At 42.0% G+C, this 22,635-nt stretch overlaps 1 protein-coding gene and 1 long non-coding RNA gene across 4 annotated transcripts; both read left to right on the forward strand.

Moving 5' to 3' along the window:
• The first annotated feature begins 1,465 nt into the window (after nucleotides 1–1,465).
• si:ch73-109d9.3 (zinc finger protein 37) lies at nucleotides 1,466–6,192 on the forward strand. The gene is made up of 4 exons (XM_058091669.1): nucleotides 1,466–2,160; nucleotides 2,221–2,345; nucleotides 3,015–3,057; nucleotides 4,107–6,192. The coding sequence occupies exons 1-4, from the start codon at nucleotides 1,884–1,886 to the stop codon at nucleotides 5,093–5,095; spliced, it is 1,434 nt and encodes a 477-aa protein (XP_057947652.1). The 5' UTR covers nucleotides 1,466–1,883; the 3' UTR covers nucleotides 5,096–6,192.
• A 3,306-nt stretch (nucleotides 6,193–9,498) lies between these two features.
• LOC131141595 (uncharacterized) lies at nucleotides 9,499–19,949 on the forward strand. Of its 3 annotated transcripts, XR_009132551.1 has the most exons (5): nucleotides 9,499–9,681; nucleotides 9,979–10,091; nucleotides 15,942–16,032; nucleotides 17,588–17,786; nucleotides 19,186–19,949. It is a non-coding gene; the product is annotated as an uncharacterized LOC131141595 (long non-coding RNA). The 3 variants fall into 3 exon arrangements; XR_009132549.1 differs by having other exon boundaries at nucleotides 17,588–19,949; XR_009132552.1 differs by lacking the exons at nucleotides 17,588–17,786; nucleotides 19,186–19,949 and adding an exon at nucleotides 16,114–17,436.
• The last annotated feature ends 2,686 nt before the right edge of the window (nucleotides 19,950–22,635 follow it).

Genomic DNA, 22,635 nt, shown 5'->3' on the forward strand with positions numbered 1-22,635 from the left:
AGTCCATGACCACAGTCCCTTTCAAGACGATAGCCACTCTGGATGGGTTCAGCTGGGACTTCCCACTGGAGACTGTAGGATTCATTGCCAGTTGCATTCTGACGAGAAAATAAGATTTACAAGTGAAAATCCACAGACAAACATTGAGTATGATTATTCATGCATTCATTCATTTTCTGCCGCTTATCCTCACAAGGGTCGCACAGGGTGCTGGAGCCTATCCCAGCTGTCTTCGGGTGAAAGGCGGAGTACACCCTGGACTGGTGGCCAACCAATCACAGGGCACATATAGACAAACAACCATTTCCACCCACATTCACCCCTATGGACAATTTGGAGTGGCTAATTAACCTAGCATGTTTTTGGAATGTGGGAGGAAGTTGTGGCCATGACGCTAACTTGGCGATGTCAGAGACTTATTGAATACACTCAGCATTTTTGAGTGATGACAACAGCAATTGAGGAATATAATACTTATTATTTAATTGGAGATGAACTCAGGGCGGGCGGCACGACGGTCGAGTGGTTAGCGCGCAGACCTCATAGCTAGGAGACCAGGGTTCAATTCCACCCTCGTGTGGAGTGTGGAGTCTCCGGGTACTCCGGTTCCAAAAACCTGCTAGGTTAATTGGCCACTCCAAATTGTCCATAGGTGTGAGTGTGAATGGTTGTTTGTCTATATGTGCCCTGTGATTGGCTGGCCACCAGTCCAGGGTGTACCCTGGCTGTGTAGAGACAGCTTTTCGTTTTTCCCACCCTTGTGAGGAAAAGCGATAGAAAATTAATGAATGAATGAACTCAGGGCTACTAGGGCAGATAAAGAGGTGTGGTCATGATGAAAACTTAATGATTTAAGTCCAATTAACTTAAAGTTTTATGCAGTTTTTTGCAAATTAGTAGAGTACACTTGACATTTTATATGAAGGTGAAAGTAATCTTCATTGTTCATTCATCCATTTCTGTCATCATTTCTATGTATTTCATTCAGTTACATTTTTTTGCATGTAAAACTCTGAAAATGTGTTTTGTGTTAACATTTTGGGTCTTCTGGCACGGATTCATATGGATTTATGTAATTTCTTATAGGAAAAAATAATTGAGTTAAAGTCAGTTTCGTTTAGAGTAGGAACCCTCTGGAACAAACTGAGGTTCCAGGAGTAGTTTATTAAAATTCATATATATTTTAAATTGTGATCAAGAACTTTGCCTTTTTTATTTCAATTGCATTTTAAACTGTGTTAAATTGTGTTTTGTTTTTCGATACCAAGGGGCAGAACATGTTCCAACAACTTGTGAGTGTAACACGCGTTAAGACTTTATAAGTAGGAGATTGAGTCACTGTCTTCATTACAGCGCCGAAAATGACACAATTTTATGCTGTTTTTTTTTCAAATAAACGCGGAGTGTCAGATTTGGCGAATGCGTACGTATAACGTCGTGGGAGTTTAACCATAAAGTTAAAACCTCATCCACAAGCAACAATCTAGTGCAGCATATGGGTTTCACTTTAATCAAACGCGTTTGGTTCCAGGTTTTGTCCTTCTTGCGGCCACCGTACTGCGTGTTATGGCGTCACCACCACAAACAAGATGTCGGCCTCCGACCTGGTGACAACCCAGTCTAACGGCTTTACCAGGCGTGTTGGTGTGCGTGCTGCAGCTGTGCCGTGCCGCTCTTGTTGGGGGCAAATATGAAAGCGGGTGGTACCAGGACGACATAATTGGCACGGATGGCGCTCTTGTTGACTTTCATGAAATGTGTTATCGGGAGTTAGCATAACTATGCTAAGCTCGTAGTCTAGCAGCGGTGGCACGGACAAGACTAAACTTTCCTTTGGTTTGTTTTTAAACATATATTATCGGTGTAGCAGCGGAGGCGCCATCATGTCAGATATGGACACCCTCGTTGTCACCTTCCACACGCAGCTCCTGGACGTGATGGAGACTGTGGTGAAGACCGCCATGTATAAGGTCACGCAGTTGGTGGAGGACAGCTTCTTGGAGGAGGTGAAGCGCAAGAACCAAGAGGTGGAAACCCTGAGGATCAAGCTGCAGTTTGCTGAGAGGAAATTAAGTGTGAAAGAAGGAGGCGTGTGTGTTGATATTGCTAGCAATGACACTGGCGACGCTTCAGCAGATCGGCTTGAAGACCTGCAAGATGGTAAGAACATGCATGAAGGCATGGAGTCATTTGGAAATAACCATCTGCATTCATTTTCAGATGTTTTGATGGACTGCAGTGTGAAAAGAGAGAGAGACGGCGCCGAAAGGTCATTAGGGACCCAAAGATGTGAAATGCAATCGGACGAGGCTCCATCAGTCCTCAGCCCCGAGGAGGACACACATGTAAATATCTCACAACCATAAAGAGGCAGGGTGTCATAAGACATGATAAGATGTCTCGTTCAGGAAAAAAAGGCAGATGCCATTATGATAATCATAAATACATGGTTAACAGCATTCATCCCATCCATGAGTTTGTTAGTAGTAGAAGTTGAATTTTACTTTTCTTGTAGTCTGGTGTTGTCTTGCGACACCCCTAATAAAAACAATAGTAAGAGTAAGAGTAATGGGAATTTCAGCTCTTTTCTTTCGGCTCCGAAAAGCTTTTCTGAATCTTCCTGCTTAAATCGATGTGGAACCTTGGGTTTCACCATTAGTCCTTTTCCAAAAGGTCAGACTAAAACTGAAATGTACGTAAACGAACCATGAATTCATCTCCCTCCTCCTCTGGGTGTGCTCAACCTGTGCAGTGTGTGCACTCGTGTTCGCTCCTCCAGCCCGATGTCGAAAGGAAAATCGCCACCAGTCACGTGCGGCTTTGACAGTTCAAATAGACAAGACACAAACAAATGACTGCTCGTTCACTTCAAAGAACCAAATGGTTTTGAACGATCCATCGCTAGTGTGCACTGCCGGGTAACAAATAGCAAATCATTTGGTCTGCTAAGGATCCTTGTGGATGCAAGTATGAAGTTAAGCGAGTAAATGCGACCATGTTCTTTTTTTTAATAGACAACAGAAGATGATGTGATACCAGTGGTGAAGAAAGAAGTCGGTAAGTTGTCATTTTGCAACATCATCTTATTCTCTGTCAGACTGCAGTATCACCAATAAAGATGGCGTATGCCGTTTTGCAGGCAAAGTATGTGATCTTTAAAAAAAAAAACATGACTTGAGCGCCAGTACGCCACTTTGTGGAGACATGGCAAAGAGGTGAACACACATTTGAAGTGGTAAAGTGAAATCCTATGTTGGAATGGAATGGAATAAATAAAGGTTTATCCATATGCTATTATTGACTTAATAGACAAAAAGCCTGGCAAAATACAGTTTTAGTGGTGATTCCAAAAAGATTGATTGCCTGACTAAAAGATACATTAAAACAGCACTTGCATGTCCATCCACAAAATTAGTTAATAACAACAATACTCCTAATATTTTGTTCATGTCAACATAATGATAAATATTTCTGAGCTATCTGCAAGTATTGTAATTAATCTTTGGCGTCTCACTCGCCGTGACTACGAATGACAGAATAATGCAAACAAGGGTGGTTAAGTATTCCATATGGTTATATATAGATGAGATGCCAGGTGCATTACATACAGTAATTCCTCTTTTGGTGCGGTTAACCCCTACCAGACCCGAAGTCATTCCATTTCTAAATAGAATATTTTCATATGCAGAGCATACTAATACTGTTTACAACCTTCTATCTATGTTTTTTTTTTTTACATTAGAGCCCTCTAGACATGAAATAATCCCTATAGTCACTCCTATTACCAGATATAGTCGACATAATATTAAATAAGACCAATCAGACCGCATTTGGAGAGTTCCTGTGTTTTTCTGCAGTGGCTATTGTCTATCAATGTAACATTAGTGAAAACATTGAACCCAGTGTAAAGTAATATACATGACTTGTTTGCTTGCGTCTGATCCGCTTATGCTTCATTTAGGCCAAGAATATCTACAATTTCTTTCAGTACCAATATTTTTGACTAACACTAGGCCGTAGTCAAATCCTCTTGATGAAGAAGCGCAGGGTAATGATAAGGATGGAAGCACATACATGCATATCTAACGCATTCCACTTTCCTGAAGGCCCGGAGGACGTGAGGGCATCTCCCAAGCATCTGTCCCTGGAGATGGACGCTGCTTGGACTGGCCAAACACTGCATCATCAGAGACTTGGAGGTGACAGAGAGGGCGATCCAAACACAGCCCAATTATCTCCACAGCGAGCAGACCAGGAAGACTGTTTTCCAGACGGGAATATGAGTCCTGCTACTCGACATCAGCTTTGTAGCTCCTCCTCCAAGGGAAGACTACAGAACCTTGCCTCGCTCGCTGTGCCAATCAAGCAGGAGATTATCGTGGATTCACATGAGGCTGAGGGTATCCGGCATGTGAAGAAGGAAGCGACGACAAAGTCCGGGATTACATCCGCCTCATGTGCAATAAAGAGGAACAGTTTGAGTTCTTTAGCACCAAAGCACAATACAAATTCCCATAAACCCACGGCACAGGAGGGGATCAAGGTGAATTCTAAAGACGCTACATGTGACAGGCTGCAGGCTGCTATGAAGCATCTCATTCGGTCCGTGAAAAAGCCCACGCCCGCACTGTCCAACAACACGGCAGCAGCATCTCAATCTTACTCTCAGGCCTTAAACTTGGATCCCCTGAACAGAATTCCCACCACATCTAAAGCCATACCCCCTGCTGCCATTCCACGGAATCAGCCTGCAAATAAACTAACCTTTAGTCGAACCGGCCCCCCGTGTGCCACCTCCCACCACGCACACTCTTCGTCCCACCCAGAGGGCGTCCTCAGGCACCCCCTGCGCTGCGGCCATTGTGACAAATGTTTCCCCCATCTCAGCAACCTGAAGACCCACCTGCAGACTCACACCGGTGAGAGGCCTTTCTGCTGCTCTCTGTGTGGTCGCAGCTTCACCAAGCTGAGCAACCTCAAAGCCCACCGGAGAGTCCACACTGGGGAGAGACCATACTGCTGCTTAGCCTGCGGAAAACGCTTCACACAGAAATGCAACCTGAAACGCCATCAGAGGATACACATGGACGACTGATGGCGGTCGTGACCGCAGCTTTTTGTGTGTGTGTGTAAATGTCTGAGTTTGTGTCTTTTGTCACGTTTTGCGGTCCCTGTAATACTTTGTATTTGACTCTTGAAGTCCGTTCCATGTACGGTGGAACCTTGGTTAGTGTCATTCACCCATTCCAGAAGGTCCGACTCTAACCGAAACGTACTCTAACTGAATCCATGTCAACCTAGTGAATCCGTCCCAGAAAGCCAAACATGTTTTCATATTTTTACAATTATTGTTAAAATGCATATGGATGATGAATGAAAGGGATAAACCCACACTCGCACCTTCATTGTTAGCGTCATTGCTACCAAAGACGACAACCGGGCAGCAAGAGCCGGACTGGAAGCTACCTTCATGTTTTGCTCTTGAGTCATTTCTGGAATTCTGAAAATAATGTGACAGTGTTTGTCACCTTCTTTATCAAAATGCTGACACTTGCAACTTTCTTTGGCTACGTTTTGTTGCCAATATGTGCTTGGGGTGTTCTACCCCACCGGTAAGCTAGCCATATCTTATGTTGCCGTCGTGAGAAGAGACTGTGTTGGTAGCAAACAACTCCAGTTAACGGCTGATGACATCGCTGACTTCAGCTTCCTGTGGAGTAGCAAGGCTCCTGTCAAGGATGTTTTCTGATAAAAAGTACATTAAGAACACACGCCTGCCATATTGTAAGCTCACTGGAAAATGTATGCAAACCGAAATGGAAAAATATGCTAGCAAGTATGCTAACCGAGGTGCCACTGTATTCAAATATCATTTACCTAGGGGTTGTTGTTTTTGCTGTCATTTATTAAATGTAGGCCAAGTATTGGTTTCATTCATGTACCCATTCTGCAATTTGTCTACACTGTATATACAGTGGAAGATGTTTGGTCAATACATATTTCTGGGCTGCACAGTTAAGAAGGGGGTTCCAATCTATATTCATATAGCACATTTCCAACTGTTAACTGCCCAAAGTGCTGCACAGTGGCCAAAACACAAAATTATACACACACACACAGACCCCTAATTATAAATTGTACAGCTGAATGGTAAAAATAGTAATATATATATATATATACGTATATACAGTGAAGAAAATAAGTATTTGAACACCCTGCTATTTTGCTATTTCTCCCACTTAGAAATCATGGAGGGGTCTGAAATTTTCATCGTAGGTGCATGTCCACTGTGAGAGAGATAAACTAAAAAGAAAAATCCAGAAATCACAATGCATGATTTTTTAACAATTTATTTGTGTGATACAGCTGCTAATAAGTATTTGAACACCTGAGAAAATGAATGTTAATATTTGGTACAGTAGCCTTTGTTTGCTATTACAGAGGTCAAACGTTTCCTGTAGTTTTTCACCAGGTTTGCACACACTGCAGGAGGGATCTTGGCCCACTCCTCCACACAGATCTTCTCTAGATCAGTCAGGTTTCTGGGCTGTCGCTGAGAAACACGGAGTTTGAGCTCCCTCCAAAGATTTTCGATTGGGTTCAGGTCTGGAGACTGGCTGGGCCATGCTAGAACCTTGATATGCTTCTTACGGAGCCACTCCTTGGTTTTCCTGGCTGTGTGCTTCGGGTCGTTGTCGTGTTGGAAGACCCAGCCACGACCCATCTTCAATGCTCTGACAGAGGGAAGGAGGTTGTTCCCCAGAATCTCACAATACACGGCCCCAGTCATCCTCTCTTTAATGCAGTGCACTCGTCCTGTCCCATGTGCAGAAAAACACCCCCAAAGCATGATGCTACCACCCCCATGCTTCACAGTAGGGATGGTGTTCTTCGGATTGTACTCTTCATTCTTCTTCCTCCAAACACGCTTATTGGAATTATGACCAAAAAGTTCTATTTTGGTCTCATCTGACCATAAAACTTTCTCCCATGACTCCTCTGTATCATCCAAATGGTCATATGCAAACTTAAGACGGGCCTTGACATGTGCTGGTTTAAGCAGGGGAACCTTTCGTGCCATGCATGATTTCACATCATGACGTCTTAGTGTATTACCTACAGTAACCTTGGAAACGGTGGTCCCAGCTCTTTTCAGGTCATTGACCAAGTCCTGTCGTGTAGTTCTGGGCTGATTCCTCACCTTTCTTAGAATCATTGAGACCCCACGAGGTGATATCTTGCATGGGGCTCCACTCCGATTGAGATTGACCGTCATGTTTAGCTTCTTCCATTTTCTAATGATAGCTCCAACAGTGGACCTTTTTTCACCAAGCTGCTTGGTAATTGCTCCGTAGCCCTTTCCAGCCTTGTGGAGGTGTACAATTTTGTCTCTGGTGTCTTTGGACAGCTCTTTGGTCTTCGCCATGTTACAAGTTAAAGTCTTACTGATTGTATGGGGTGGACAGGTGTCTTTATGCAGCTAACGACCTCAAACAGGTGCATCTGATTCAGGATGATACATGGAGTGCAGGTGGACTTCTAATGGGCAGACTAACAGGTCTTTCAGGGTCAGAATTCTAGATGATACACAGGTGTTCAAATACTTATTTGCAGCTGTATCACACAAATAAATTGTTAAAAAATCATGCATTGTGATTTCTGGATTTTTCTTTTTAGTTTATCTCTCTCACAGTGGACATGCACCTACGATGAAAATTTCAGACCCCTCCATGATTTCTAAGTGGGAGAAATAGCAAAATAGCAGGGTGTTCAAATACTTATTTTCTTCACTGTATATATATGAAAGCAACAAAAAGCAATGCTCAGGTTAATCTATAATGTTCTACTGATTGGAGTGTGAAGCTGCGGGTTGCCGACCCCTGCCTTAGTTCAATTATGTTGTTACAACAAGGGAAATTGGAAAAGATTAGAACCTTTAAACAACTTTTATAAGCTGTGTGACGTTTTTCAACTCCTGAGGAGGCAAAATGGCTTTTGAATGGAAATGGTTGCCGAGCTCTGCACTCGGCGTTCTGTAAAAAGCACGTCTCATTCATCCTAAATCAGTAGAAACACACAAATGTGATAATAAAGCAAAAATATCATCGTACATAACCGCATTACAATACAACTTACTGTATGCTGGAGTCGTACAAGAAATGATCAGAGGCAAACTTCAACTTTCACTCAGGCTTGTATTTGCCAACACCCAGGCAGCACAAAACAACAGAGGGTCATCAACTCCCACCACTATCTCACCATCACCCTGTACTTCCTGCTGGGGGAGCCACATCCACAAAAAAGAGTAGCAGAAAAAAGGTAGAAGAATGAACTTTTGATACGTTATAGAGAGGCAAAACTTCTGTTTAGATTATTAAAAATGAATCAAAATAACACCTTAAAAAGGCACAAGAGTGATCATTTTAACTAAAGCAAAGGATGCTGGGAAATGCACATCATGCATCTGCTAACTTGTCCGGGTTACATATCTCACAGGTTTTGATGTTTTTGTCTTGACTACATTTCAAGCAGGCACGAATGGACACCAAAAAAATGCACATTTCCCCCACTCCAATGTAAAAAGATGTCAACGTGGGAGGGGGGTCATGTTCGAGTTCCAGTTCGAGCCACAACCTGAAGTAGGCCTTGAGTTTTGGCCCCCGGTGCGATTGAGTTTGCCACTCCTGAACTAGACTATGATGCGGACATGCTCATTTAAAAACTAAAATGGCAAAAGACAAATTGTTAAAAAGCAGCGTATGTTTAAGTGTGTATCACAAGTGCATTACATGGTTGTGCAGGATTAAAGTGGGTAAAATGTAGTTAAAGTTTGAGCTAGCGGGTGTTGGAGCTGATAAGGTTTTAATCTTATTTTCAAAAGGTGGAAATAAGGTGTGTGTGAAAGTGATAGGATGAGGAATGTGGATTATAAGCGGCTCCTCTGTTGTAGATGCTATCACAACTTAAGGGAGATCTATTTAGCCCCTCAGCAGACGTGGTTAGCACGTCCGCTTTGGAATCCACTTTGGACGGCTAAATGTGTTCCCTGACATTTTCCAGTGACAAATAAAAGACACTGAAAGAAAAATTGGATATTTTTACAGGCCGTGTGTTTGAATACAAGCCTTCAGTGTCTCCCTCAGTTTTAAGTGCGTGCTTTTTTAAGGCTTTGGCATGGGAGGAGAGCAGAGCGTGGGGGGGGGGGGGTAAGAGTATGTATTATTATTATTATTATTATTATTATTATTATTATTATTATTATTATTATTATTATTATTATTATTATTATTATTATTATTATTATTATTATTATTATTATTATTATTATTATTATTATCATCATCATCATCATCATCATTATTATTATTATTATTAAACTAACGCGCGTTAGTCAGCTTCATATGATTGAGTCATGTGATTCCGTGCACCCAATCAGGGGTCACCTCTCGATCACATGACGCCCAAGAACCAATAAATAGATAACCGGAAGACGCTGACCAAAACACACATGGGGAAGCGCTAGCCGCACATAGTAGGCTTCGCAAAGTTATTCCAGCGCAATAATTTGCTGTACACTGCTGTATTAAATACATTGTAGGCCCCCGCTACCACTGCCGCGACTGGGAACACTACCTGGGAGCACTACCGAGGAGCATTTCATGTATATATCGAACGGAACTGGTAAGTGTTGCTAATACTGGCTTTACTTACCTTAGCCACCTAGTTGTACTTTATCACTACTTGTGAATGAGTTATGGATGAATGCACTTTACTATTGTATAGCATTCAGGTAGAATTATGGGATGAATAATATAGAACAATATTATGTCACAGATTGAAATATATTAATTGTTATACTCTAGATACTTTATGCAATTAGTATATTGCGTATTGTGTGCACACCGACACTTAACACTAACACCGTCTACTGCCTGTAGTCGGCAAGGATTGATTGATTGTGGCCCTGTGTTTATACAGGCCAGGATTTTTTGGTACAGAGAAATTGATGGCGAGCTAAGCGGGGGAGGCTGAGATCCTGGACTGGCTTGGACTCCACGTGAATGGACTACCCAGCCGCTCCTTCAGGGCTGGTAGGAGATTGCTGCACAGCAACCCGAATTGTTGTCCATGTTTTCCCCCTTTGGTCACTACCTCTCACACAAGGTCATCACGGCATCGTATCACCGGGACTCGATGGACTAGTTATCGAAAGAAAACATTGTGAATCGATGTAAATATTGAATACACTCCATTAGCAAAACTCAGACAGTGTATCTGGGTTGTTTCTTCTCGTTTACCTAATCTGTTCCTTGTAGTCCAGTATTTTCCAACAGTTTTTATTGATCGCAATTGAAAAATATTACATTAAAGTATTAGTATTTTTGTGACAGTTTATATTTTAACAACATCAAGGTATAACATGTAGTGCAACATTTATATCACATAGTGGAGGGGAACTTTTCCTCCATTCAGTAAACACGTAGAAAACATTCTGATGCTGTTACGGCAAATTCATTCGAATAGTGATTGCACTGACACTTCTACTTGCTGCTCTCTGTTCGACAAACCACTGTTCAAGTTTGTCCTTTAACTGTAGCCATCTCACTTTGTTCCTGCGGAAACTCTGTTTAGTCTTCTTTACTTTGCGCAGCTCATCCTCTTGCTTCCTCCACTTCCGCACCATTGATTCATTAATGTTAAATTGTGTCGCTGCTCTATTCCCGTGTTCTTCTGCGTGACTCTGTGTTGTAAGCGTGCCTCTTAATTCAACATACAAATGGAAATGAAACGCGATAGTAGTTGAGTAGTTGTTCTCAGGTGTGCACAGGTAGCTCTGCCCCGGCAGGACCAGCAGCGCACAGCAGACGGGGCAGGAGACTGTAACGTGGGGCTGGGACATGGAGAGATGTGCTCCTTCCCATCTTCTCCTTTTCAGACATTTGATGTTGCTTTATGGAACAAATAGATGACAATGACAATCACAGGACCTGAGAAACAAAGTCCTTACTTAAATGGAGTGAAACAAAAAGCACCACAAAACATTCAGGCCAAGCGATGAAGGCCACGCTGCTTTATTTATGCTCCACTCGTATTGTTGTACGCAGCCCTGGCAGAAGTACTTGAACTTTGATGTGTTCTTCTTTCATTCCCATTTGTTGTAGGAGCACTGAGCACATTTCTAATTAAGTCCTTCAGCTCCACCTCCTTCATCTCAGTCTTTGGAAGAATGCCCGTGAAGTTTAAAACGACTTCTCTCGCTTCTCTTTGCTTTGGCTGCTCGTTTTCAATTCAGAGCCGGAAAGCTTTCCGTGTGATTCAAACGCCTGACAAGATGGAAAGAATAAAAGCTGCGGCATGTCACTGAACACCAGCCAGTACTGACTCTATGTACACATTTCTATGAAGTACGTCATGTTATATTAGTAGCCCCTGTGTATGCAATTGGGGCTTCACAGGATCTTGCAAGATTAAAACGTGACAGGATTTCTCTTTTGAAAAAAGAAGATGTCGTGGGAACATGGCCTGGGGCGATTATGAATGAATTCATTAACTCATTCACTCCCAGCCATTTTTCAAAAGACAACCCCTTCAGTTTGGGCCATTTTACGTTGATCTTCCACGGCTCACAGAATATTGGCTTCTACAGCTATAGAAAAATGGAACCTAACAAAATAAAGTTTAGACTTGCGGCTTTCACCCGAAAAAAAGTTTGTTTCTACCTTTTTCTGTTCTTTAGTAATCAGCAGTAACTATAGGTACGTTTCGGAAAATATCAGTTCCTGACTAAAAAACAGCTCTATATGAAAAGACCCCAATATATTCTGCTATGTACATGCATGTCTGTTTTCCTTGTCTCCTGCTTCCAAACAAACAGGAATACGGTTCACTCTGCATTGATTTCAGCACCTTGGTCCATAGAACAACTGCACGAACGAAGTGAGCCCTTTTTTGTCATTCATATGGTCTTTTTGTCTCAGTGGGTGGAGGCGGTGCCGGTAGAATACACACGGAGTACAGAAGAGTGTAATATAGTAGAGCTGTAATTAGTAGAAGGCAATATATATAGGATATTTTTTCATTGTCTGAAAAATCTCATCTTGTCTCGTTGTGGACCCAATCTCAAGCCCTTGTTTATCGTAGTTAATTGGTTCCAGTTATTTCCACAAAGTTGGATTCCTTACTTATAAATGGAATATTTATGTAGTTGGAGCATACCAACCTTGTAAATATTTTTTAACAGAGTCCCCTCGACTAGAAATGACACCCTTATAGTCACCTTTATAAGCATATAGGCAAGACATATCGACTCATCCCTTGTTTTTTTTTTTTTTTTTTTTTTTACTTTACTTGAGGATGCGTGGGTTTCTGGGGTCTCCGGTTTCCTCCCACTTTCCAAAAACATGCTAGGTTAATTGGCGGCTCCAAATTGTCCATAGGTTTGTCTGTGTGCCCCGTTGATTGGCTATTGTAACATTACTGACACCTACTGACCAGTATGGACTACTACATAACACATGTCTTTGGATGCCTTCTATTTCTATATTTTGGCTGTTTTTTAATATTTGTTGAAATATACATACAGTATGTAAGTAATAACAGGCCATTATAAACCATAAAGCTATGATTTATTAATTAATCGTAGTACTGTATATGCCGAACACTGGCGCTTGCTCCCTTGCATTACTTGACGGAGGTACATTTTACGGCTGATCTATTTGGTGTACTGTCAAAGATTTCGGCCAAAGTCAACAGTAAACACCAAGAGCTGGTTTTAAAATATTCCAAGGCAACTCTAAAGATGAGCCAGTGGTGAGTGAGGAGTGACGGGGCTCCTGCGGGTGCATCTCCTGTCAGGGTAGACAGATGTTTACTGGTGCAGAGAAGATGCATGCCACACACGCCGCCTGGGACATCTGGGGTGGACTTTGAGGAGAAGCTACTCCCAGTCTGGAAATATGTCATGTTGAAGCATCGGGGGCCAGCAGGTGGAGAAACGGACCATACGTGACCCTTTGATCACGGTCTACGCCAATGTGTCCAGACAAGCAGGGACGATGACCTCCCTTTCACCCTCACTTTTCTCGTGCAGTGTGAAACGAGTGTGAAACGCAAATTGTCTGAGCACCACTGCTTCCTATCCGAGCGCTCTGGCGGTGATGAATCATTGAGCCAGAAGCCAATGCCATATCGGGCTCAAGTGTCTGGCTACATGTGAACACTATTTGTATTCCTCCTTGTTTCCCAAGACGGGCATTAAGGGATGCTTTAACCTGGAATAGAACGTCCATTCCAGCCATCAGAATGCAGGACATCTTCGGTTTGCATGTTTTCCGGATAACGTTAAACATTTACGACACATTTTTTGACTCTCCTTGATTTGCATACATTTTCTGGTCCGTGTACAATACGCAGTGTTATTAATACACAGCGTGAGTCCTGCGAGGTGTCACTACACCTGTAATATAGTGCTTTGGCGTAACAATAGGAATATCAATGTCAATAACATGTTTTTATAGTTTTGCACTACATGCATAAATTCAAAATGCATATACATGATGAGTGAAAGGGATAAATAAACATTTAAGGTTACATTCCTCTGAAAGCCTACCTTGTCTCCATCATCGCCAAAGCCTGGTTGAGTGGCCATGAATTCAAAGTGTTGATCAGTGCTGATCATTTATTGTCCCACACACGAACTGCACATAATGCACCTTGACATTTTAACCCAAGCATGGGATTGCAAATGTTGAGCTGGTAAAGCAGCACTGATGTGACGACCTCGGACATGGAAAGGCGCCTCGGCATTCCCGTCATTTAGCTGCGGGTATGTACGCACCCACCCACTTCCCCTCCCACTCGGGGTTTGTTGTCTCTGTCTTAAATTGGAAGTCATTATTTTTTACATGGGAAGTCAAATAGAAAGTGGTTGCACAAGCCAAGTCACTCAATATTTTCCAGCAGGAAGATGCTTTGACAAGAAGTAATGTTGTGTAACTCCACAATAATGTACAGTACACCCGGGGGTCTTCTTTTACTGGCCCTCACCACATTGTAAAAATACAAATAAAGAAGAACCCCCACCTCAGAAAAAAACAGTTAAAATGGAAATTTTCCAACAGTAAAGATAAAATATTCAGAGTAAAGTCATAATGTGAAGAGAAAAGTTGATTGTTAAATTGACATGTTCATTTAAGGTACATTTACATGTTTTGAGTATATTTTACATCATTGCATGAAAAGTGAGTGAGAACAATAGGCACTTCGTGGTTTTCTTTAGTTTTGACCACACATACACACATTTTAAAGCTGCTTTGTGATGTTTGGAGTGTCCCTGAATGCATCTCGCTTTCTCACTAATTACAGTCGCATTACAATAACACTGCCTACAAACACAGTATAGAACACCAACAACTTTTCTTTAATCAATTTTAAAAACAGCAGCAGCCATACATCTTGGTACTGATTTGATCAGTTTTATTGTCTTCATGATGGCAGACCAGTCAAGGATGCTACTCTAATAATACACTTAATATACACATAATACACATCACATGTGGACATGTACTTTCACTCAGAACAATAAGTGGAACGTTCAGTAGGGGTCAGTGTTGCACCGCAGAAATAACAGCAGCATATTGAGCCATTATAACATAACGTACATTGTAAACACACACACATCCATAAGTACATCCAAAACCCATAAGCACCCAGAAATCAGCAGCCAATTAACAGACGGTAATTTGTCTTTACAATCTGCTTATAGATTTTAAACATTGTAATAATTTATTTAATGTTATTTTTTCATATTTATGATTTAACCATACTTTGAAGACACAAAGACACATTTGTTTCTGTTTATTATTATTATTATTATTAATAATAATATATTATTTATTATTCCTGTGATTGGAATAGGAAGATCACACTGGTTTGTCGTCCCCCCCAATCCCCCCCCCAAATGAGTCACCTTGGGCAACAAGTCCTTTTCCTATTTCCCAACACCCTCGGCTCCTATAAGTAGACTTTACACCAACATATATTTTGCTGAGTCACTTTGATTGCCTAGTTTCTGTTTGTTTGCCGGGGTAAACATTGGGTGTGTATGCATGCTAGACAAGTACTAATAAATAATAGAAATGCATGTGTGTGTGTTATCAGAGGCGGCCAGGCGGCTGTGGCCGTGTAATGTTCATATTCTGTCCATTAAAGGTCCAGGAGCCCTTATAGGTGGCTGTCATGGAAGCTAAGAAGGAGGGGAAAAAAACATATCCACGGCTTCATTCCCTTTCCCGGGCTAAGCCTGCCATTCCTATCTGGACAAACTACTGACAGGCCCCGAGCGAGCAGACAGGATGCTGTCCTGCAATGTACAGAGAGAGAAGATAGGGTGGCTGGGGATGGAAAAAGAGAGGAAGGATTAGCTGAGTCACATTTATTCTATTAGCCATAAGCCTCAAATAGAGACGGACAAAAAATGCAAAGAATGAAAGTATCCAGGAAATTGACAGAAGAAGCATTTTATTAATTGTATCCCGCTGGAAGCTGTGTGAATGTGAAATGAAATGTATCCAGGGATGCCCTCCGTGTCTTTTGAGGAGCTTAGCAGCATAAAATGAAGAACCCCTGAGTAAACACTGCAAGGGATTGCTGAATAAATAATTGAGGAGAAATGTATAAATAATGTTCTCCTCTTAATCTACTCTGGTGCACCGGCAGGTCTCCAAAGTGATGCTCATCCCTTCGGACAGTGAGGCCTTTTGCCTCCCGGCCTCATGGAGGCGCTCTTGACATAGCCAAGGAAGCTTCGGGCAAGCTGGCGACATGAAATAGGTTATCCATAAAAATAAAGAAATGTACATACATCTGCAAAACAGGCCTTATTAAAATCCTTTTTTTAAGAATACATTTCTCATCAGCGCAATCTGAAAATCTGCTTTCAGGAAATGAGAGAATTTGTGCCGCTTCCAGGACAGGAGGATACCAAGGCATGCCCATCTGACTGTACCACTCGGCACAGGATCATTAGGAAATGTACGTTTCACAACTTCTCCTCTCCCTCGCGCCCCTTTGTGTCCTCCGATTGATCCTTCCTTTCCTTCCTGTTCCTTGCAGCCTCTGCCTCGTACACCAATGACAACAGTTTGCTAATGAGAGTGAGCCGAGGCTCATTATTCAGTATATCATTAGCATTTAATTGCTCTCTGCTAATCCTAATAGCTATCTCACACAGTTTAATCGCTTGTCACTTTCTGGTCGGAGCACAACTTTACTGTGTCTCCCGGGGGACGGATGGTAGTTTGGTTAAATAGTCACACGTTGGCCGCCATTCATCACTGCAGCTACTCATTACTGGATATCACCGACCCTTTGGAGTGCCTTCGTCTTTCTCTTTCATTGCTTTCGCACTTTTATACAGTGGTGGGGGGATATTTCAGATCATTTACATTTACATGAAACCTTTTATTATGAAGGGAGAAAAAAAAACTATCCAAAGCTCCATGTCCCTGTGTGGTTGATTGGCCTTAAGCTAATAAGTGGCTGAGCAGCAACAACTGCAATCAAACCTTGGTGATAACTTGCAATGAGTTGGTTTTCCAGCATCAAGGTCATTGAAGGTCGTGCCACAGCACCTCAATAGGATTCAGCTCAGGACTTTGACTCGACCACTCCAAAGTCTTCATTTGTTTTGGTGGACTTGCTGGCGTGTTTTGGATCATGGTCCATGATGTGGAAGCCAAGTGGCTTTCAGCTTGGGGTCACCAACAGATTTTTGGCTGCAAGTCTTCCGGGTCCTGAAGCAGTCCTGAAGCAGTCCCAGACCACAGTCACACCACCACCACCATATTTTACTGTTGCTATGATGTTCTTATTTTTACTGCCAGATGTAATATGACACACAACACAAAAAGTTCAACTTTTGTCTGTTCATGTTCTGGCCTTTTTTTTCCCCCCATAATTTATTTCATATTGTTCAGTAAAAACCATTTTTTTTCTGGCCTTTACCAGCCTTTGTGTTCTTTTTGGTCAATAGTGGTTTTGGACTTTTTTGCCCAGTGTCTTTCTTATGCTGTCACTGACCTGAACTGAGGCAAGTGAGGTCTGCAGTTCTTTGGATGTTGGTGTGGGGCCTTTTGTGACCTCTTGGAGTGTCGCTCAGAAGGGGTCAAACACTTTTTCACACCACTGTATATTAATAAAATGAAACGATTGAGTAATAAATCCACCGATGGGAAATAAAATTCCAAACAAATATTTATAATTGTTGCAAGAAAATCAGCAGCAGTTTACTAGATTTTACAGTACAGTGGAACCCCTGTTAGAGTACACCCTGGTTAGCATATTTTTTGGTTTACAGTTGTCCCAGTTACAGTATTAAAGTGAGCCCTCCCCGGGGTTGTGAAATAACCCCCCTACAGTCACACGGATTACCTGACGTAGAAGACAAAATAAGGGAAAATATGCCAATTTCAGGCATAAAAACATGAGCATAGTTCTTCCGGAATGTTAAATATATTACTAATATTACTCGCTATGATAGATTCTGACAGTATGATAACCCACTCCCTCATCCTCGTCTTTCCCGCAGCGCTCCTCTATAAACGTACGAGTCCACAACCACAAAGATGAGAGTGAGGCCGACAATGGAGGCGGTAGGAACAGAGATGTGTCGAGCCAGATCTTCCATCTATCATTCATCAGCTGAAACAAGGAGCCAGATTTGCACAAACATGGAAAGGGATGAAGGGAAAGAATGGGAAGAGAGCAGGACGGGGATAAATGAGAAGGTAAAGGGTGAGCAGTCACCCAACACAGTCATCAACTCTCTTCCATCCATCATCTGTCTCCAGTCCAGAAGCTGAAATTGCCCCGCCAGCAACTTCTCCTGTGTATTACGCAGACATGTTTAGGAATATTTCTGCACCAGCTCATTCATGCAAATGTGTGCTTGTTTTGTATACAACTTTCCTTTGCGGTCACCAAAACAGACACTCAGCAGTAGCTTTTTGGTTTTTGCTATTCCATTCAAAAGGTCAGATGAAAACTGACTTGCATTTCCCATTGCAAATAATGCAAAGCCACTGAATCCCTTCCAGGCACCCCAAAGTATGTATGACAACTACAGTAGGTGAAGGCACTACAGTGGAAATCACGTGAATTCTGAAATATAGAATGAGTTCTATGGCACCATTAGGACTTCATCTCTCATAATGCCAGGAGCCGCCGTGGTGTAGTGGTTCTAACCTCCACTAGTAACCATCATTGGTATTGGTCAGGAAGGGCATCCGGAATATGAAGTGCTCAAGCCAAAATCATGCGGTTTGAAAAAATATGTGGTCAAACTATCTGATGTGGTGACTCCATAATCAGGAAAGAGCAGAAACAAACAAACACCTCTCATAATGTCAACTTTTTGTCGCATATCCTCAGTAGGGTGGGGCTATGCTGGAGCCTATCCCAGCTGGACTGGTGGCCAGCCAATCACAGGGCACATATAGATTCATAATTCTGACTTAATTTAAAAATTAAATAATAATAATATACAATTAAATAATAACAATAATTAAATAATAAAATATATATTTATATTATAATAACAATTATTAATTATTAATTATTATTATAAATAAGTCATTCATTTTCCTCACCAGGGTCGCGGGGGTGCTGGAGCCTATCCCAGCTGTCTTTGGGCGGGAGGCGGGGTACACCCTGGACTGGTGGCCAGCCAATCACAGGGCACATATAGACAAACAACCATTCACACTCACATTCATATCTATAGACAATTTGGAGTCGCCAATTAACCTAGCATGTTTTTGGAATGTGGGAGGAAACCGGAGTACCCGGAGAAAACCCACGCATGCACGCAAACTCCACACAGAGATGACCGAGGGTGGAATTGAACCCTGGTCTCCTAGCTGTGAGGTCTGCGCGCTAACCACTCGCCCGCCGTGCCGCCCTAATATAATATATTATATAATATAATATATAATTATATAATATAATATAATTATATAATATATTATATAATGTAATACTTATGACTTATTATCTTATAATATATAATAATATTATAATTATAATAATTGTGACCATTTATGATGAAATATTATTACCAGCACAAACCATCATTACACCGTCACATAAAGCAGCACAGCACCAACCTTTGTCTGCTTTGTCTCAAAGGTTGAGAGCTTTGCGTGGGCTGGCAGGAATCTCCTGCCAAAATGGCTGCACTGGCGATGCAAGGTTCTGAGAGACGGACGGAACCCCAATCATGTCGACTCGCCTTAACAAGGCTGCCCCTGCGAGGTACACCATTGTTACCCAGCGCTCTTTTGCAGAGCTTTTCTACCACGGTATATTCACTACCTGCTCCAAAATATCCATCAACAAAGCCACAGCAACTTCCTGTAAGCTGCTCAAACTCCTTCCTCTGAAGTAAGGACAAATGAATGACACACCAAACTTTTCTCACCTTACTGCCGTTCTTGCTAATGAGACACGATATTATCTCATATACTGCTATATACCTTTTTTAAATATATTACTGACCTACGAGTGGACTTCTGGTCTAAAATGCCGCAGGTTGCTTTTTTGCCACTTTTAGAGATTAAAAGATTTGATTCCTGCTGTCCATCTGCACACATCATTATCATTTCCCTTGCTCTCTTCTGGTCCGTCTGCTCAGATGTCGTCCTAAAACACCCCCACGACTGCCCCCTCACTTCCTCTTTCCTCCCCGTCAAACTTTCGGGGCTCTCTAACAAAGTTGGTGTGTGTTTTTTGTTTCTACGGAACGTAAGCGTGCAGATCATTATCAGCAGGACAACAATGTCCCTGCAGCAAGACGGGAGAGATGGTGCAGGAGGAAAGGTCTCCCCAGCCATGAAATAATAAATCATTGCATATCTGTGTATATACCTTGTTTGGGTGTTGAAAGTAAATTCTTATCCAATTATTTTTTTTCACAGTCATCAAAGGATTCTCCATTTTCTCAGCTTGAAGGATATTGACTTCCGGCACCGTCCTCGTCACGATATTTTTCTATTTGGTTGTCGCTGTCACTTTCTGCTGACTTTGTTTTGAAAGGAGTAGTACACAGCACAGCGTGACATCATTTTCTGGCAAAAATAACCTGACAGCTTTCATGAATTCCTTTTAATGGCTATTTTGACACTTCATCAAATTCATAAAAGTTGACGCTCCTGCTCCTCAACTTGTCGACGTGAGGCCAACTTTATTTTATGTGCTGATGTGATTACACATGCTTTCGCTAATTAGCTGAAACATAATGCTATTTGGACAGAAAAATAACCTCCAAGAGATATTAGCAGATCTTTTAATACCAGAATGCAAACCCTGTAAGGTTGGAATTGCTGCAGACCTCATACTGGGCCTCAGATGCTGCAGGGGGCATCGCTGCTGTTCGCTTTATGCACTGTGTGACTGTGTGCTAATGGAACACTGTGACCCAAGGGGTCTGCTAACAAAAAAATACAACTCCTTATGAAGTATATGTAATTTTCTATTCTTATATTCTATTCTTTTACTGTGCTGGTAAAATCACATTTAATTCAAACTGTTTTCGCTCACTAGCCAGGAGGTGTCCATTAAAACATGATATAGAGGGAGCTGACTTTAGTGATGAAAGCCTTCCGAAGGGTCATTACGCCCTACCCCAATGGGAAGGCATCATTAGGAGATTAGGAAATCGGGAAGATGTGGGTTCGAATCTCGTATTGTGCATCTCTCTGTGTTTGCATGTTCTCCTCGTGCATGCGTGGGTTTTCTCCGGGTACTCCTGTTTCCCCATTCCAAAAAATGCTGGGTTAAATTGGCGACTCCAAATTCTCCATAGGTATGAATGTGAGTGGGAATGGTTGTTTGTCTATGTGTGCCGTGTGATTGGCTGGCCACCAGTCCAGGGTGTACCCCGCCTCTCCCCTAAGACAACTGGGATAGGCTCCAGCATACCCCTGCAACCCTGTTGAGGAAAACCAGCATAAAAAATTGATGCATATACATAAATACTTATACTCATACTTATGCGAAAGAAAAGTCATATTTTGAAATAAAGATTCACAACAACAAGATAAAAGTCATAATTATGAGATAAAAGGTCGTAATTATAAATACAAAAGTCAATTATGACATAAAAAGTCCAATTTATGAGATGAAACATCATAATTATAAGACCGAAGTTATATTTATGAGAGAAAAAGTAATCATTATGAGATACAAAAGTGGCCAGTGTAGCCAATATGTTTTCATCCATTGACCCCCCCAATAAAAATACTTAAATACCCCATGCTAGGTTAATTAGTGACTCCAAATCGTCCATAGGTATGAATGTGAGTGTGAATGGTTGTTTGTCTATATGTGCCCTGTGATTGGCTGGCCACCAGTCCAGGGTGTACCCTGCCTCTCGCCTGAAGACAGCCTGGATAGGCTCCAGCACCCCCGCGACCCTCGTGAGGATAAGCGGTAGAAAATGAATGAAGGAATGAATCCTATGTTAAACATAGACACCTGCATCTTATAGACGGGTGTGCCCTACATTCAGTATGGACAAATCTTTTTATTTTTTCAATTTGTTGGGTGCGTCTTACATTTCGCTGGAATTGATGGTAGAAACCAAGCACTTCAAAGACCAGGTGGGCTCATCTCCTGATCTCTGATCAATACAAAATACAAAATCAATACTAAAAGGTCTGAAACTAAAGTCTTCAAGTAGAATGAGAAACATAGAAAGTTGTTTCCTGATTATTGGATCCTCTTGGCGTCCTCGTGCCAACTTGGACTCAACGTCTGAATGAATTGTCTTGTGTCGGAACAGAAGCACACAAATCCTTTCTTTGGCATGTCTCAGCTGCTCCATGAGAATTTGAGGGTTCCAAAAGACACAGGCTCCAGTTTGTTGCTATATTTCTTGAACAAAAATTAGTAGAATAATCTTTTTTTTAAATCTATTTATGTGTTTGAAGAAATAACATGGTGCAGGGCGTTATTTAAAGATTCTGTAACTTGAGCATATCGTTAGAAAGTCTCAGCGCCCATCTGGGGAATTTCTCCCAATGACCCTGGTACCAGAGTCGGTCGCTACCAAGTTTGATCGCTACTTGGTGTCCCAAACAAGACCCAAATGCTGTGCTTCAAGTGAACGGTGATTAGGCTGGGATGAGGGTCCTGAGGGGGTTTTGGTGATGGACTTCATGTGGAAAGGTCGAAGAGAGCGTGAGATCTAAGATGACACCCAGGGTGCTGTGGTTGGCACTATACTTTCCACACAGGGACAGGTCCTTGAACACTGTTGGTTCCTCCATCTATGAAGCTGTTGACCCCCGACACCACCTTTGAAAGAAGAAACCATTCAGCACTTGGCACCACCCTGAATGTGGAGCATCACGAAGAACTCTGCATCGCTTCGTCTCGATCAGTAGTTTCCATGCCAGTTGTTACACCCGCAAACGTAATAACTGCCCACAAACGTAATAAACCACAAATGTAATACAAATCTGCAGCTTTGAATGTGATAATCCCGCAAATGTAATAAATTTCCCACAAACGTAATAAAATTTGCCCACTGCAAACGTAATACTGAAATTATTACATTTTGTTTGTGTGCGTACATGT

This window comes from Doryrhamphus excisus, chromosome 1 (genome assembly GCF_030265055.1).
Source record: "Doryrhamphus excisus isolate RoL2022-K1 chromosome 1, RoL_Dexc_1.0, whole genome shotgun sequence".
Taxonomy (NCBI): Eukaryota; Metazoa; Chordata; class Actinopteri; order Syngnathiformes; family Syngnathidae; genus Doryrhamphus; species Doryrhamphus excisus.

What these genes read in the sequence shown, in the direction of transcription:
- si:ch73-109d9.3 (XM_058091669.1), top strand. Translation starts at nt 1,884, where the DNA reads ATGTCAGATATGGACACCCTCGTTGTCACCTTCCACACGCAGCTCCTG. An exon ending in GCCCCGAGGAGGACACACAT is followed by an intron (nt 2,346 to 3,014) that starts GTAAATATCTCA and finishes TTTTTTTAATAG; the next exon opens with ACAACAGAAGATGATGTGAT. An exon ending in AGTGGTGAAGAAAGAAGTCG is followed by an intron (nt 3,058 to 4,106) that starts GTAAGTTGTCAT and finishes ACTTTCCTGAAG; the next exon opens with GCCCGGAGGACGTGAGGGCA.